Genomic DNA, 13,265 nt, shown 5'->3' with positions numbered 1-13,265 from the left:
TGACAAAATGCCATGCTCTGTGTTCACATGGCTCTGATGCACTGATGGAGCTGAACTGGGTTCATTCCTCCCTTCCTGAAGCCTTTGGTCCAGACACAGAGTTGCTCCAGGTCCCATATTTTAAGTTCCTCACTCCAGTCAGAAGGACATGAAGACTTTTCTTCAGTGAAAGCTCAGCTTTCAGTGGAAGTTCAGATCAATGTTCAGTACCACAGGAGTTTTTAAACCAATTCTACACAAGGCTCTTACTAAAAAGCCAAACTTACTTGGCTATACAGAAAAGGGAGAAACAGGATGTTAGATAGTCTGCAGGACCTCTCAAGTTGCCAGTCTGAGGATTCCCTTAACACTGTGGGTTCTTTCTCCTTGCAGCTGGCTCAGAGGAGCACCATCCAAACCTTCATTCCTGTGCAGAAAATGGAGAAAGGCCTGTTACTGGAGCACATCTTGCCCAACYTGAAAGTTCCTCAAAGCTATGAAGTTCGCTTGACACCCATTACCAGCTTTGGGGCTGGAGATATGGCTGCCCGCATCATCCGGTACATGGAACGTAGGTGTCTCCTCCTCAGTCCTGGCTACGAGAGCAGGCCTGAGCCTCCTGTTGTGGATCAGGCCTAGGCACATGTGTGTGTGTGTGTAGAAGTTGTCTCCTGTGACCAATGGGTGGATCCCTCTGTCCTCTAGTATTTTGATGATGTGATGCTATCACCTGTGGCCAAATTTTGGCTGTTGCCATCAATACAGGGCCCTAGACAATGACCTCTGAGTGTTAATCTCCAACTCATGCTTCACTCAGAAGCTCCAACTCGTGTTATCTATTCTCCAGGTACACAAAACCCCAAACCCCCAATCAGGTGGTGCTGATGTCCCCCACAACAATTTGGTTTGTCAGGGTATAGCTACTGGGCGTTGCATATTAGCCATATGTCCACAAAAGGAAGAGGATTTCAGGGTGTTTCAACTCTTTCCAGAGCTGAATGCACAGTTCCTTTCCTAACTAGTTACTCATATACCTGTAGCTCTGTCTAATATCTTGGATCCCAGATGGTCCCATTGAAATACATTGAATGTGCTTCCTTTCTCAGCATTCCAGCAACTCCTGACTCTCCCTTTTTGCACAACCTTATGATTTCCTTACTCCACTCAGGCATTTAGACCCTTATTTTAGCAGACAGAGCTCTCCTGCTATGTTCACCTGATTTCACACAACCCTCTTGTCCTGTGAAGTAACATTATGTCCTAGTGTCCCCAGGAATTCTTGTTGCCTCAGGCTTCTACAGTCTCAAACCACTTTTATTTCCTTTATAGGTACCAAGTGGTAGTTCCCAGTGGATACTCCAGGAAGAACCTGCTTGGGGTGCCAAAAGGATCTCCCTGTGCAGCTCAGGCATCAGCCCTCATGGCGGGGGGGGAGGGTTCTTCTTAAGATCTGTCTCTTTTTGATCACAGTCAGCATCTTGTTCCATCACCCAGACAGACCTTGAGCTTTTATGCACAGCTGTTTCACAGGGTTGCTACTAGTTTTGTGCATCTGTGACCTTTTCTGATATATTTGTTTTATTTTCAAATTTTGATTGTGATTTGAAGGAATAGGAGCTGTTTTGACTTGTTTTTCTGTTCCCCTTTCCAGCAATCAACTATCCCAACCCAACAGGTAAGCAACAAGACCTATACAGTTGTTTTTTTGCCTGTAATGCATGTTAATAAAGTGCTTCAGCAGAACTGCCAGATCAGACATGCCAACAGAGCTGGAATACAGAGCTGACCTTGCCAAATCTTTTCCCCCGAAAGAGGATGGAATTGCATGCACTAATCATGCTTCCATTAAATAACACCATTTGTTGTTCCTTGAGCTATCACCAGGGAAAATACACCTGAGAAATACCTCCCTCTTACACCTGWTATCTCTGTGAGTGGATAGGCTGTGACCTTGAGCCCTCCCTTCTCCTAACATTAGCAGTTTGCATCCAGAAAGCAGATTATTAAATGATCCCCAAAACATCTAATTTTAGGAATGCATAGCCCCCATCCTGTTCTGACCAGGAAGGATACTGCTTGATGTTTCTGCAGGCTAGTATGGAGCAGTTTCCAGCTCAGTTCAGTTTCCTTTTCCAAATTCCCRCAACCTAGTTCCTCTCCTCTTTCTCCTAGTGGCATCATTCTTTGCTTGCTCGTTTACCTTCCAATAATTCCTACCAAGGCAGCATAACATTTTGATGCAAGGCCATCTTTTCTGAGCACCCAGAGTTCCCATTGATTTTGAGAGCAGAATACAAAACGTCTCAGAATGATGGTCTTGACCAAGAACATAATGGTGCCCATAGAGCATAAAGTAGGAATGCTAGCATGTTGTAAGTAGTGGTGGAATGATCTCCAGGGGATGTAGCAAAGTCCTGTTGCTTTGACTGTTAGACATGAGCCCAGACAAAGCCCTTGGGCAGAGATGGGCAGACAGTTTGCTAGTGGTCCACAGAGAGCAGACTGGTTCCATACAGCTGATTCTTTCTCCGTGTTTCCAGCTGCTGAGTCAAATTAAAAGCTGAAATGGCATTCAGTCTTTCAGATAGTGCTCTGTGTATGTGTATGCAAGTACTAAATTGCTGCAGAATAGCAGTGGAAAGGAGAAGCCAGGGTTGGGCAATAGCAGGCAGGAATCATGGTATGAGTTTATCTTAATAAGGTGACCATGAGACACTCACTCTTGTAGGTTCACACTGTGAGGGGAGTTTGATGTCCCATATTCTGTCTGAGAGCAGAAGCCCCTTATAAAGTCAGAAGATTTTTCTGGCTTTARTTCTTTATTCCTTTCTCCTTGCTTTTCCCCATCTCCAGATCCTCTTTAAACATTCTTCATAGAAGACTTACTGGGAAACACTGAATATATTGCCAGGAACTGACTCCAGAGTCTGTCTCTTGGTACTTGGTGGAGAAGGGGAGCATCCTAACTCTTGGGATGAGGTTACAAAAGCTGGCCTTTTGCCACCTGCTTTTTTTGTACCACATAAAGCTGTGGTAATGCCAGGGTGCCTTAGCATTGTGATGATCTCCTTGGGGTCTTTGTAAACAGAGCCTTCAGACTGCTCCCTTGAGATTGCTCTGACAACCTGAGTGAGACTAAAATGACTGGACGAAGTTTGACTATGGTAGGGGAGAACTTAGCCATGCTTGTATTTTCATACAATAGACCCAACACGTACGGCTTCTTGACATGAGATATCCAGCCTGCACTGGATATTGGCAGATCTGGGCTAGTCCCTGAGTTCACACCTTGAGACTGACTGCCTTAAAGTTGCAGCCACCACACTTGCTTTAGAGAGATGCCACTTCCTTTCAGACCTGCTAACCAGTGAAATATGAGCCCTAAGACTCCCAGCCTCTCAACCCAGCAGCATGGAAATCCCTGATCTAACCTCTTATTCCTCTGTTTCCTGTGTTACCCCTGTCCCCAGGGGAAAGGATTGGGACAGAATTACAAAGGCATGCTCACGCCAGGCTGCTCAGCCAAATTCTGGGAGCAAGCATCAAGAGCTCTGGAGTGAAAGGCAAAGATTAGATGATTAATGCCCCTGGCAGTCAGATCCAAGGGCATGCACAATAGTGATTAATTTACAAACTCTGAGAGTCACTTAATACAATTATTTCTTCATGCATTCACTCTCTAAGACTAATAAGATGTTAATGACATTGGGGCAGGCATGCATGTGGCATGGTTACAGAGCCAGGTGCTGAGGTTATAAGGCAAAAGCAAACTAAAAAGCAAAGGGAGGGAGCAAAAGAAAATGAAAATTTCAAACACTTAGAAGTTAGCACAAAGATTGACAGAAAAAATCTTAAAAATAAGTCTGGTTCTAGGAAAGTAACTTATCTTAAAAATATCTTAGAATAACTGTGATCTTTTCAGGGTCATAAATAAAATTCCAGTGCTGGAGAATCTATTCTACCCCTCTTACCTCTCCTCTGCAATTTCATTTCAATATAGCTTTCACATTCTAACCCAAACCCTGCAGTGCTGCCCCACAAGCTGTTCCAGCTCACTAGGTGGTTTGGTTTCTCTGGTTGTGGTGAATGTAGCCTTCCAGTTCAGTGATGAGGGCATAAAAAAAACATATGTAATTGCCTGACTAGCATGTCTTGCCTTTTCCAGAGCAGGAATATTTTTTCTCATGTTTCTGCAATCTTGCTGTGTGTAGTGCTAAAACATTTTGAGATCATGGACAAATGCCGTGGGCRGTAATCAGTACCAGATGCTAGTTGTTATAGGTTAACCTGGCTCATGGTTCGCTGTGCAGTGCTTCTATGTCCTGTCTCTGAAAATGCCTCATAGTCTGGCAGAATCTTAACTTGTTGCCCCAGTATGACTATGTGGAAAAAACATGTGAACCCAGTGTTTAGAGCTGGATTCCTCAAATCTGTGCCTATTCCTTCCAAGTGTGTGTAAAGCAGAGGTTAAAACAGGTGACTGCCACCAATTCCTTGTATCATGATGGCAAATCATGTTGTCTGCGTCATATTATCCTGATATCATAGATGAGGAAATTAAGGTATCTACTTTAATTCCCCCTTTATAATACGGGGTAATATGACCCCACCAACRATGATACTGTGAAGCGTTCTTCCTTTACTGGTCATAAATGTTTTAGAACATGGGCAATGCTGTCAAATGCTTCTTCTTAAATCCCAAAGTGCTTGGAGTTCACTGTTCTGTTTTCATTATCTTCATCTTATAGATGGGGTAACTGAGCCCCAGAGAGAACAGGACCGACCATAGGTCACATAGCAGGTCTGTAATAGTGCTGAGGCTTGGAGCATGGTCCTTTGTGCTCCAAGCTAGTGTTTCAGCCTTCAGACCATAGCTAAATGACAAAGGCAGTTTTATTCAGTGCATTTCCATCTGCTATTCACCCACCGTCTGCAGCTAGAAYTGGATTATTATTTTTTGTGTGCATTCATCTGGTAGCCAGGATTTCAGGACCAGGGATGACTTCCCCCTAAGGATATGAAATGAAAACCTYCATTATGTTTCTGGAGGAGATGAAGCAACAAGAAATGCTAATAGCCATGGCAGAGGGTCTCTCCCATGGGAATGCAGGGTGGTGTCTGTAACCAGGAGCAAACAGCTTTGCACTTTGAGCTGCCGCTCTGCAAAGCCTGCCAAGGAAATCTGTTTGGTGAAGGCAAACTAACTCTAGCCTTTGAGGAACCAGCTTCCCTGCCAGTTCTACCTCACCTCTAACAATCTAGAGAACAACTTCTGTGTTCAATATTTAAACCTGTTATTTAATTTTTAAATAGGAAAGTTCCTTTGCTCTGCCGTGCTGAGCCAGGATCCCAGGCAGATGGCACAAGTCTGAAAGAAGATTTGCTTCATGCAGCAGAGGTCAACAGTTAGATTGCTGCTGCGGTCTCTGAGACACAGCAGGTCATTAAAAAAATTTATTTCCGGTTGGATCTGCCAGGTTTCTCCCAGGGAACCTCACTTATAACCATCCAGAGGTGATGGTCTGGCTGTATCTCAAACTATACCAACAATATCCTAGTTATTCTGATTCACCTCYACTTCCTACTTGAAGAAAAGTCACAGCTTCCCCCTTCCTGTACTTTATTTTAAACCAAAGGACAAGGAGTCAGAACACCTGGCTTCTGTTTCCAGCTTTGGCACTGCCTGCTGTTACCTTAAATATGTCTCTCCGTAATTCTGTGCATCTGTTTCCCTGTGTGTAATGCAGGAGACAAAGAGGAAGAGGCAGTGCTACTTCATAGAGAGACTAAAAAGCTTTTTTTTTCATTAGTTGTTGCAAAGTGCYTTGAGATCCCAAGCTAGGCAGAGACAATGCGCTGTACTAATAAAGTCCTGTACAGCAAATGATGTTGCATGCAAAGCCTAATCATTTGTAGCATCAAGGAGCACTGGCTCCTTCTCCATTTTATGCTCTACTCTAGAAGCACTGCCTTTCAGAAATGACTACATCTGCAGGAGGRGAAAGGATGGAGTTTTGGCATTGAAAGTGTTACAGGTCTGTGTTTCACATCCCATGTTTTGTCATGTGGCAAGTGGCCTGTGTGCAACAGTACAAGCGGCCTCTTTCCTCTAGTCTTTTGAGTTCTCCAATCCTGTTTGCTAAGTAGCCTTATCCTATGGGTATGTGGGACTTCTTACAAATGCAGAATGGCAGAGGAAACACTCTTCTAATTGCAACCAATATCCTGCGACCTGGAGCCAGGCGAATGTTTCTCTCTAGTCCAGTGGTGACAAGCCTATGGTGTTGGATCAACACAACAATATCAGAAAGACTGTGGCCTCCAGCCTCTCCTCTCAAGACCTGTAGTTGTCTAATAYTGGCCATGCAGTTGCACTCCCTTGTCTCAATCATGAGGGCCAGGAAAGGACCCTTAAAAGTTGCTTTCTCACTTCTTTTTCTTTCCGTCTCCTTGTGCTGGGGAGGAAAGGAGCCCTCAGTCCTTGCAGTCGCTCTGCCTCAGATCCTGCAGGCTTCTGCTCTCTTCCCTGCCCGGATCCCCCCCCTCCTCCTTCAGCTCCCGATGCCATATCACCCTGTGCTCTGCACTACAGACCAGTGGCTAATTTGGTTTAGGATGCTAATTGGAAATGAGGGGATTGAATGGAAAGCACTTAGCCAGGGTTAATCAGCATCTAAGTGGCTAGCCCAGCCTAACCCCCTCTGGCTATGCACAGCTCACAGAAGTTGCTGTTTCCCACAGAGCTTACAGAAAAACAAGCTGCCTGGATCCCCTGACCAAGCCCTTTGCTTGTACACAGCACAGTGTACAACCAGTGGCAGTAAAGGCCTTTATTTGCCCACTGGGTGAGATTGCCTCCTTTCTCACTGCTTTACAGGGATGCTGGGGAGAGCCAGGCAAAAAGGGGGAGCAGAGCATAGAGCACTCAGTTCCCTACCACAGGGGTCCACTTTCAACAGCAGTGTGGCAGACAGTAGTTTTCTTTCCCAGCTGGGAAGGGATAGAGAACGCTGCTYGGTAGGAGCAGGGAGATGGAGCATCAGAGTTAACATCCTGTTCACATTTCATGGTAGTCTCTCCCCTCTGATGCTAGATGGCTGTTATTTGTGTGTCTCTCCCTCACTGTGACAACGCTGCAAAGTTGCATCTTGGTCTTTGGTGTTGTGGATGAGGAATTAGCCCTTTACCACAAAAGTGAACGATGAAGGAACCATCTTGAATCTGGTCAAGTCCAATCAGCTGTATTCTCTAGGAGCCCATACTGGGTCATGTCTATGCACAAGACTTTTTACCTGTCTAAAAATATTGCTGTTTGATCTGATTGTCTCGTGACCTCATGGCAGCAATAAAAGCCTTTTGTGCATGTGGTTGATCCTACATAAACATCCTCTCCTGTGGAAATTATTCCACCATAAAGTTGTTCTAGTTTAAAATTTCTCATGGCCTATATATCTTCAATGCTCCTCTTGCTCATTTTACCCTCTCTTAAGCAGGTAAATGCTCCCTTAGACTTCTGCTCCCTTAGACCTTCCCGTAGAATCTGTTGTCCTGTTTGGTCCCAGTAGAATACATTTAGGTAAACCATCACATCCATTTACTAATTAACCCTTCCATAATCATACTGGATGGATATATTCCCTTTCAACATCTTCCTGAGGTAAGGGGCTGCCCATCGATCCCTGGTTAGACACACAACCCCAGTGGTGATGTAGCAGTGCTGTGTGCAGTCTCTACCTTGTTCCTCTTGTGTGCCCTCCAGAAGTAACAAGGGAGCAAGTCTGAAAAGCAGCAGCTAACCAGCCCCTTTTGCTGCCCTGCAGATAACACCTGCCGCTTTGAGGATGAGAAGATATGTGGCTTCATGCAAGACAAGATGGACAACTTTGACTGGACCCGCCAGAATGCCCTGACCCAGAACCCCAAGCGCACTGTCAACACAGGCCCCCCCACAGACATCAGCGGTACGCCAGAGGGTAGGCAGACTTCTGGGTTTCTTTTGGCTTAGCTGGGCTTCGTATGTGTTTATGGAGGCGAGATGCAAGACACTCCTTGTCTTGCCAGAGCCTTGACAGAAGTCCTGTGGCTCTGGAGCTGGGAGAGTGCTGTCCATAGGCATGCTCCTCTGCAAGGRGTGCAGGGAGCAGGCAGTTAATAAGCATGCTATTGATTGACATTAAACACAATTAAAACACCCATGACTTTGTTTAAGGGAATAGTATGAGCATTAGTTACCAGCTAATTGCCTGCTGCCTAAAGCTCTTATTCCATTTAATGCTTGTTTTGAAGTCATAAAAGGATAAGCAAGTAGGAAAACATCTCTAGCACCTAGAAATGGCCCTGCTGGTTTAGGTAGCTGTTTGCTCAAAGAAGGTCTCAGTGAGACAACTAGATATCCTCAGTACCAAGGTGCAGCATGAGAGAGCAGGCAGAAACTGCCATGTGGGGTGACAGTGAGAGTGACCCACCGCTGGCTAGAAGAGACTYTGCTCATGGCTTTCCCAGGGCTCGTGCTGACTATTGCTCATACTGACTGTGAATGCAGTATATACTTCAGTTTTAGCTGGGTATTACTTTCCTCTTTCTCCAAGACAGAAAGTAAATTTGTATGCAGCCACATGTCTCTGAACTCAGAACAAATGGGAAACATCCAATGGCCAGCTAAGAAAATGGCTTTTCCTATTAGTGTTCAGTACACTAGCCTGATCAAGCATTGAAAATGATGCCCACAAATTAAATAGCTAATCTTTTCCTCCCTGGGTTGTTAACAACTACTTTGGTGTTGTTTTCTTTAGATAACAATATTGTTTAGGCCAGATATACTGGATCCTTTCTCCCTCTGCTTGAGGCAAATGAATTAGGCTGGATTGGTTTCACTCTCCTCTTTCTAGTTGCTTTCACATTCTGGTTCCCTTTTTGCGCGGAGCAATCCGCTCTGGGGCTCCTCGTGCTGCAGGTGAAAGGTTCATTTTGCACCCAGACAGAAGCGTGCAGTCCTATTCAGGGACTCGTTTGCTGCACGCTCTCACACTGAATCAGCTGACAGCCAGCTCTCCTGCTCTCTCCTAAATACCTCAGAGGCGGGTGAGGCACCTAAGGAGATTCTGTGAGTATTTCTGGCTGAGATCGTGCTCCAGTGCAGAACAGATGAGAAGAACAAGGCCACATCTCTTAGAGGAGGTGTTATTTCCCAGTCTTTGGCAACCCATCAATCACAAGGAGGGAGATGGTATGTGTACTGCCTTTCTCCACCTCTCCCTGTCATTCTGTAGGTTATTACATGTTCATCGAGGCGTCTCGGCCACGGGTGACAGGAGACAAAGCCCGGCTGATCAGTCCCCTCTACAACATTACTGCCAAGTATTACTGTGTCTCCTTCTACTACCACATGTATGGGAAACACATTGGTGAGTACCCTCTGGGGAAGGGGCAGCRCTGACTGCAGAGGGGGGTAATCCCAGCGTAGAGCTTGCTGCAGGTAAAGACCTCCAGCCTCACCTCTGCCAGTCATGACCACTGCCTGTGATTCAGGTGGGTGGGAGTCTGACTGCTGCGCTCACATCATCAGGGYGGGCTGTTGTCTTTAAACACTTGTCTCCTTACGCCCATGTCATCAGTGTCAGGATTGTGCACTGTAACAGCCTGTTCTCAGGCCTGTATCTTGCAGTCAGTCACCAACCCCTTCCCCTCTGGCTTGTGCCTCCTCTAGCCTAAGGCKTCTCACCCTCCACAAGAAGAGCATTGTGCGTGTATTTGGCCATATTTCCCTCACTCATGGCCATAGCCACCTTGTTCTAGGGAGTGGAGCACAAATGGRAAGTAACGTCCACCAGAGAGGACATGGAGGCAGAGGGAGTTTGTGGGACCAGAGCATGCTGTGGTGACTGCAACTGTTTTGGGGTGGGCAGGGTGCATGGGTCAGGGCAAAACTGTGCTGAGGGGGCTATCTGCTCTGCCTGATCCTCTCTAGCAGCAAGTCTGTGTGCAGTGAGCACCATAGAAGTGCCTGGCACACTAATGAGTTTCCATAGCCAGTCAAGGAGCAGTTGCTAATTCATCACCTCTTGATTATAATTTCATTAATTTGAATAATAGATGCACTCTTCCCAAAGCATGCTGGGTTATTAATCACCTGCTGGACTGCAGCCTGACTGAAAAATCAGGGCCCAGGCAGAAATGTGTTTGCCCTTCAATAAAGAGGGTTAATTAACAGCTCTCTACCTCAGCACCATTGATGTCATTGGAATGGACTAGGCTCTGGACACTAGTCATCACATCCTTGTGTGTGGTCAAGCAGAGAGGTTAAGCTCCAAATTCTAGGATTTTCCTGTCTTAGTGAGGGCCAGGCTGAAACCCTGACTGTATGGAGGCAGGGAGGAAAGGGTTGGATTGTGGTTCACTGAGCAGATCTGCATCTATGTCTTTGCACTGAGATCTCAGATTTGCCTTCTGCATTTGGAGTGCAGCTACATCAGTGGTGTTTCTGCACACCTGCATTTCCCCTGCAGATGATCTTCTCTGTGCTGTCTTCRTGCTGGCAGTGGGAAGTTGTTTAGGAAGATCCTTACCAGTTCTAGTTCAGACCAGGTTTTCCTAGGCCTATTGAACTTACTGAGCTGACAGAGTCTGGTCTTTGATACTGCTTGTCATATTCCCTTCTTCTCTGCAGTTTTCCACTGTAGTCAGTGAACTCTGCTGCCTATTTCCTGCATATCTTCTCCCGACATCTCTGAAAGGGATTTCATTCTTTGTCGTTGCAATGAAGGGTGGCAGAGACCAACAGAGGAAAGCGATATGGGAAACTGGCACGGAAAGAAGATGAGGGGGAGGAGGCCTCTGCTTGCTCTGTTTCCTTTAGACATACAGTTATGTGTCTTACTCCCAAGCACATTTCACTGGGAAAGTATAAAGCCTCTCTTAGCTTTTACTCACTRTAGCAAGAGAGTTTTGTTTGAGAGCTCTCGTGGTGATTTGTTCAGAGACTTGGTGCTCAGRAATAAATTGATTACTGACATTTGGCTCTTAGCATTTAAACTTTTATTYATTTTTCCACCCACAAATTGCCCGATACAAAAGATAAAGTGACTCCAAAGACCTAAGGAAGCCACTAAGTGCCATTTTCCGTTCCCCAACTYGAGCACCTTTCATAGCTGTTGATTTCTCCCTGTTGACTTGTTGTCCTATGCCTTCTCCTTGTTTCCCCTCTTCTTGCACAAAGGGGCTTTTAAATTTGTGTGAAGTGGATAGATTTTTTAATGTTATGTTGTGTGATGATTTCCCAGGGTGGATGTTGCTCAGCTGAGAGCAAATAAATTATTTAAAAATTAGATYGATGAAACAGAATCAGAGAATGAGAGAGAAACAAATGAGAAAAAGTTCTTTTCTCTTGGCTTGTTGAAGATGTGACTTGGTCTATGAACCCATAATACAGCRATACAAGTTGAAATTCTGTCACTTGTATTTGCTGTCTTCTCTGGAGTTTCTACTGGGCCAGTCATGATAGCCTCTAATTGTTCTGGCTTCTCTTTGATATATTAGGGCACCAGGGTGAAGCTGAGACCTTTTGAGGAAAAGAAATTAGGGTCTGATAACCCTGMAATTGCCTGGTTTTCATTATTCCCACTATGCTACTTACTAATACTGGAGGATTTCTGCCTTTGGCAGCTCTCCAGCAGAGCTGTCTTCAGCCTTATACCTGCACAAACCAGTCTGCATTTGGGACACACTTCTTTCCAGCAACGGATCTAATGGATAAGTCTGCATTTCTTGAGCATGTTCCTTACTCTCTGACTGGTTTTGTTTGTGTGAGGGTTGTGGAATTCAGCCAGAAACTTTCAGCCTGCTTGGATGGTGCCTAGCTTGATGTCCTTGGCAGCTGAAGTCCTCTCAGAGTCCTCCAGAGAAGTTATCGGAGGGCAAAGCAAGTTTCTCAGCTCATTGCCACCCCTTTAGCACCAGTTTGGAAGAAAGGAGAGAGTCCCCCTCAGATACTGACCTCCATGGTGGGACCTCTCCTATCAGTTGAGGGGACAGACCCTGGCCTCCTAGCTATATCACATATGTGAGATACAATAGCAAAGATGGAGTGACTACAACCCTGGGCCATGTTTGTATTGGTTCTCAGGTAGCCGACTGTCCCTGATGCMTGCCGACACAGTCCTAGCTCCTAGTTGAGCTTGTGTCAGCCTAGCTCTACCAAGCCAGATGCCAGCCTTGCTAGCCAGCTGTAGCACGTAATAAAACTGTATCATATAGCTCCCATTGGCAAACACTGCCAGCAATAGGGTATCTCTTAGCCTAAGCCTCTTGAAGCAGCTCCATCTCCATCATAGAGCCATCTAATGCTCTGTCACTGTGAAAAGAAGCCTTATAAAAAYTCGACATTTATTTATTTTTTTAATAACCCTTTTATTACCTTTTTTCCCCCTCTCTACAGAACTTGAAAGCTGGTTTACTCTCACAATTTGACTATAAAATATCCATAGCCATCCAGGCAAATCTTCCCTGGGAGAGTTCCCAGACAGTGCTCGTTTATAATAGATATGACGAAAGAGAGAAACAGAATACAAATGGAGCATTTGTAGCCATGGTATAAAATATTCAGGAACTAGTAGAGCAGGATGATGTTGAATATCTCTCAGCTGATGAGAGAGCAGGGTGAAGGGGAGCTCCCTGGAGGCAATTCCCATTCTTCCGGAGTTATTTGGTCATTGATTTTCCTTTCTCCAGCCCCTTCTGGAGTGAACATTCACATTGCCCTATGGTYGTGCCAACCTGAACACAAAAATTAGTGTGAAGGAAGGGAGAGAAATCTACCTTCCACCAAACATTCAAGAGCCAGGGTGCCTGAGGCAGGACCAGATATATAAAATGGGGAGCTGTTTGTTTTTCACCTTTTTCCTTCAGGAGAGAAGGTTAGCCATGGCAGGCAGTCACCAATTGCCAAATCCCAAAAGTCTCTTTGTCAGGTTGTCCTAGTGGGTCAGTCACAGCTGGGAAACATCTTGAGAGTCCCTTCTTCAGCTGTCAGASTCCTCTTTCTCACTTCCTGGAGGCTGCCTGGGAGGGACATGGTTTGAACAGACAGCTTGCTGACATGTCCCTGATGGACTGCTTCCACCACCATTCATAGAATCATAGAATTGGTGAGGTTGGAAGGGACTTCTGAAGATCATCTAGTCCAGCCCTCAAGCGAKTGGCCCATACAGGGATCAAACCCGTGACCTTGGCATTATTAGCACCACGCTCTACCTGACTGAGCTAAACCTAACCCCCTTATCATCTCTCTA

At 45.6% G+C, this 13,265-nt stretch overlaps 1 protein-coding gene across 1 annotated transcript in view; it reads left to right on the top strand.

The window, feature by feature from the left end:
• Nucleotides 1-13,265, top strand: part of MDGA1 (MAM domain containing glycosylphosphatidylinositol anchor 1) — a 141,989-nt gene that overhangs the window by 110,518 nt on the left and 18,206 nt on the right. The window contains exons 11-14 of the mRNA XM_085320568.1: nucleotides 373-550; nucleotides 1,631-1,654; nucleotides 7,800-7,952; nucleotides 9,249-9,383. Of these exons, the coding sequence (XP_085176694.1) occupies nucleotides 373-550; nucleotides 1,631-1,654; nucleotides 7,800-7,952; nucleotides 9,249-9,383 (490 nt within the window). The remainder of the gene's footprint in view (nucleotides 1-372; nucleotides 551-1,630; nucleotides 1,655-7,799; nucleotides 7,953-9,248; nucleotides 9,384-13,265) is intronic.

This window comes from Rhea americana, unplaced genomic scaffold (genome assembly GCF_003343005.1).
Source record: "Rhea americana isolate MKP2758 unplaced genomic scaffold, rheAme1 scaffold_119, whole genome shotgun sequence".
Lineage (NCBI taxonomy): Eukaryota > Metazoa > Chordata > Aves > Rheiformes > Rheidae > Rhea > Rhea americana.
This window is presented reverse-complemented; position numbering and strand designations above follow the sequence as displayed.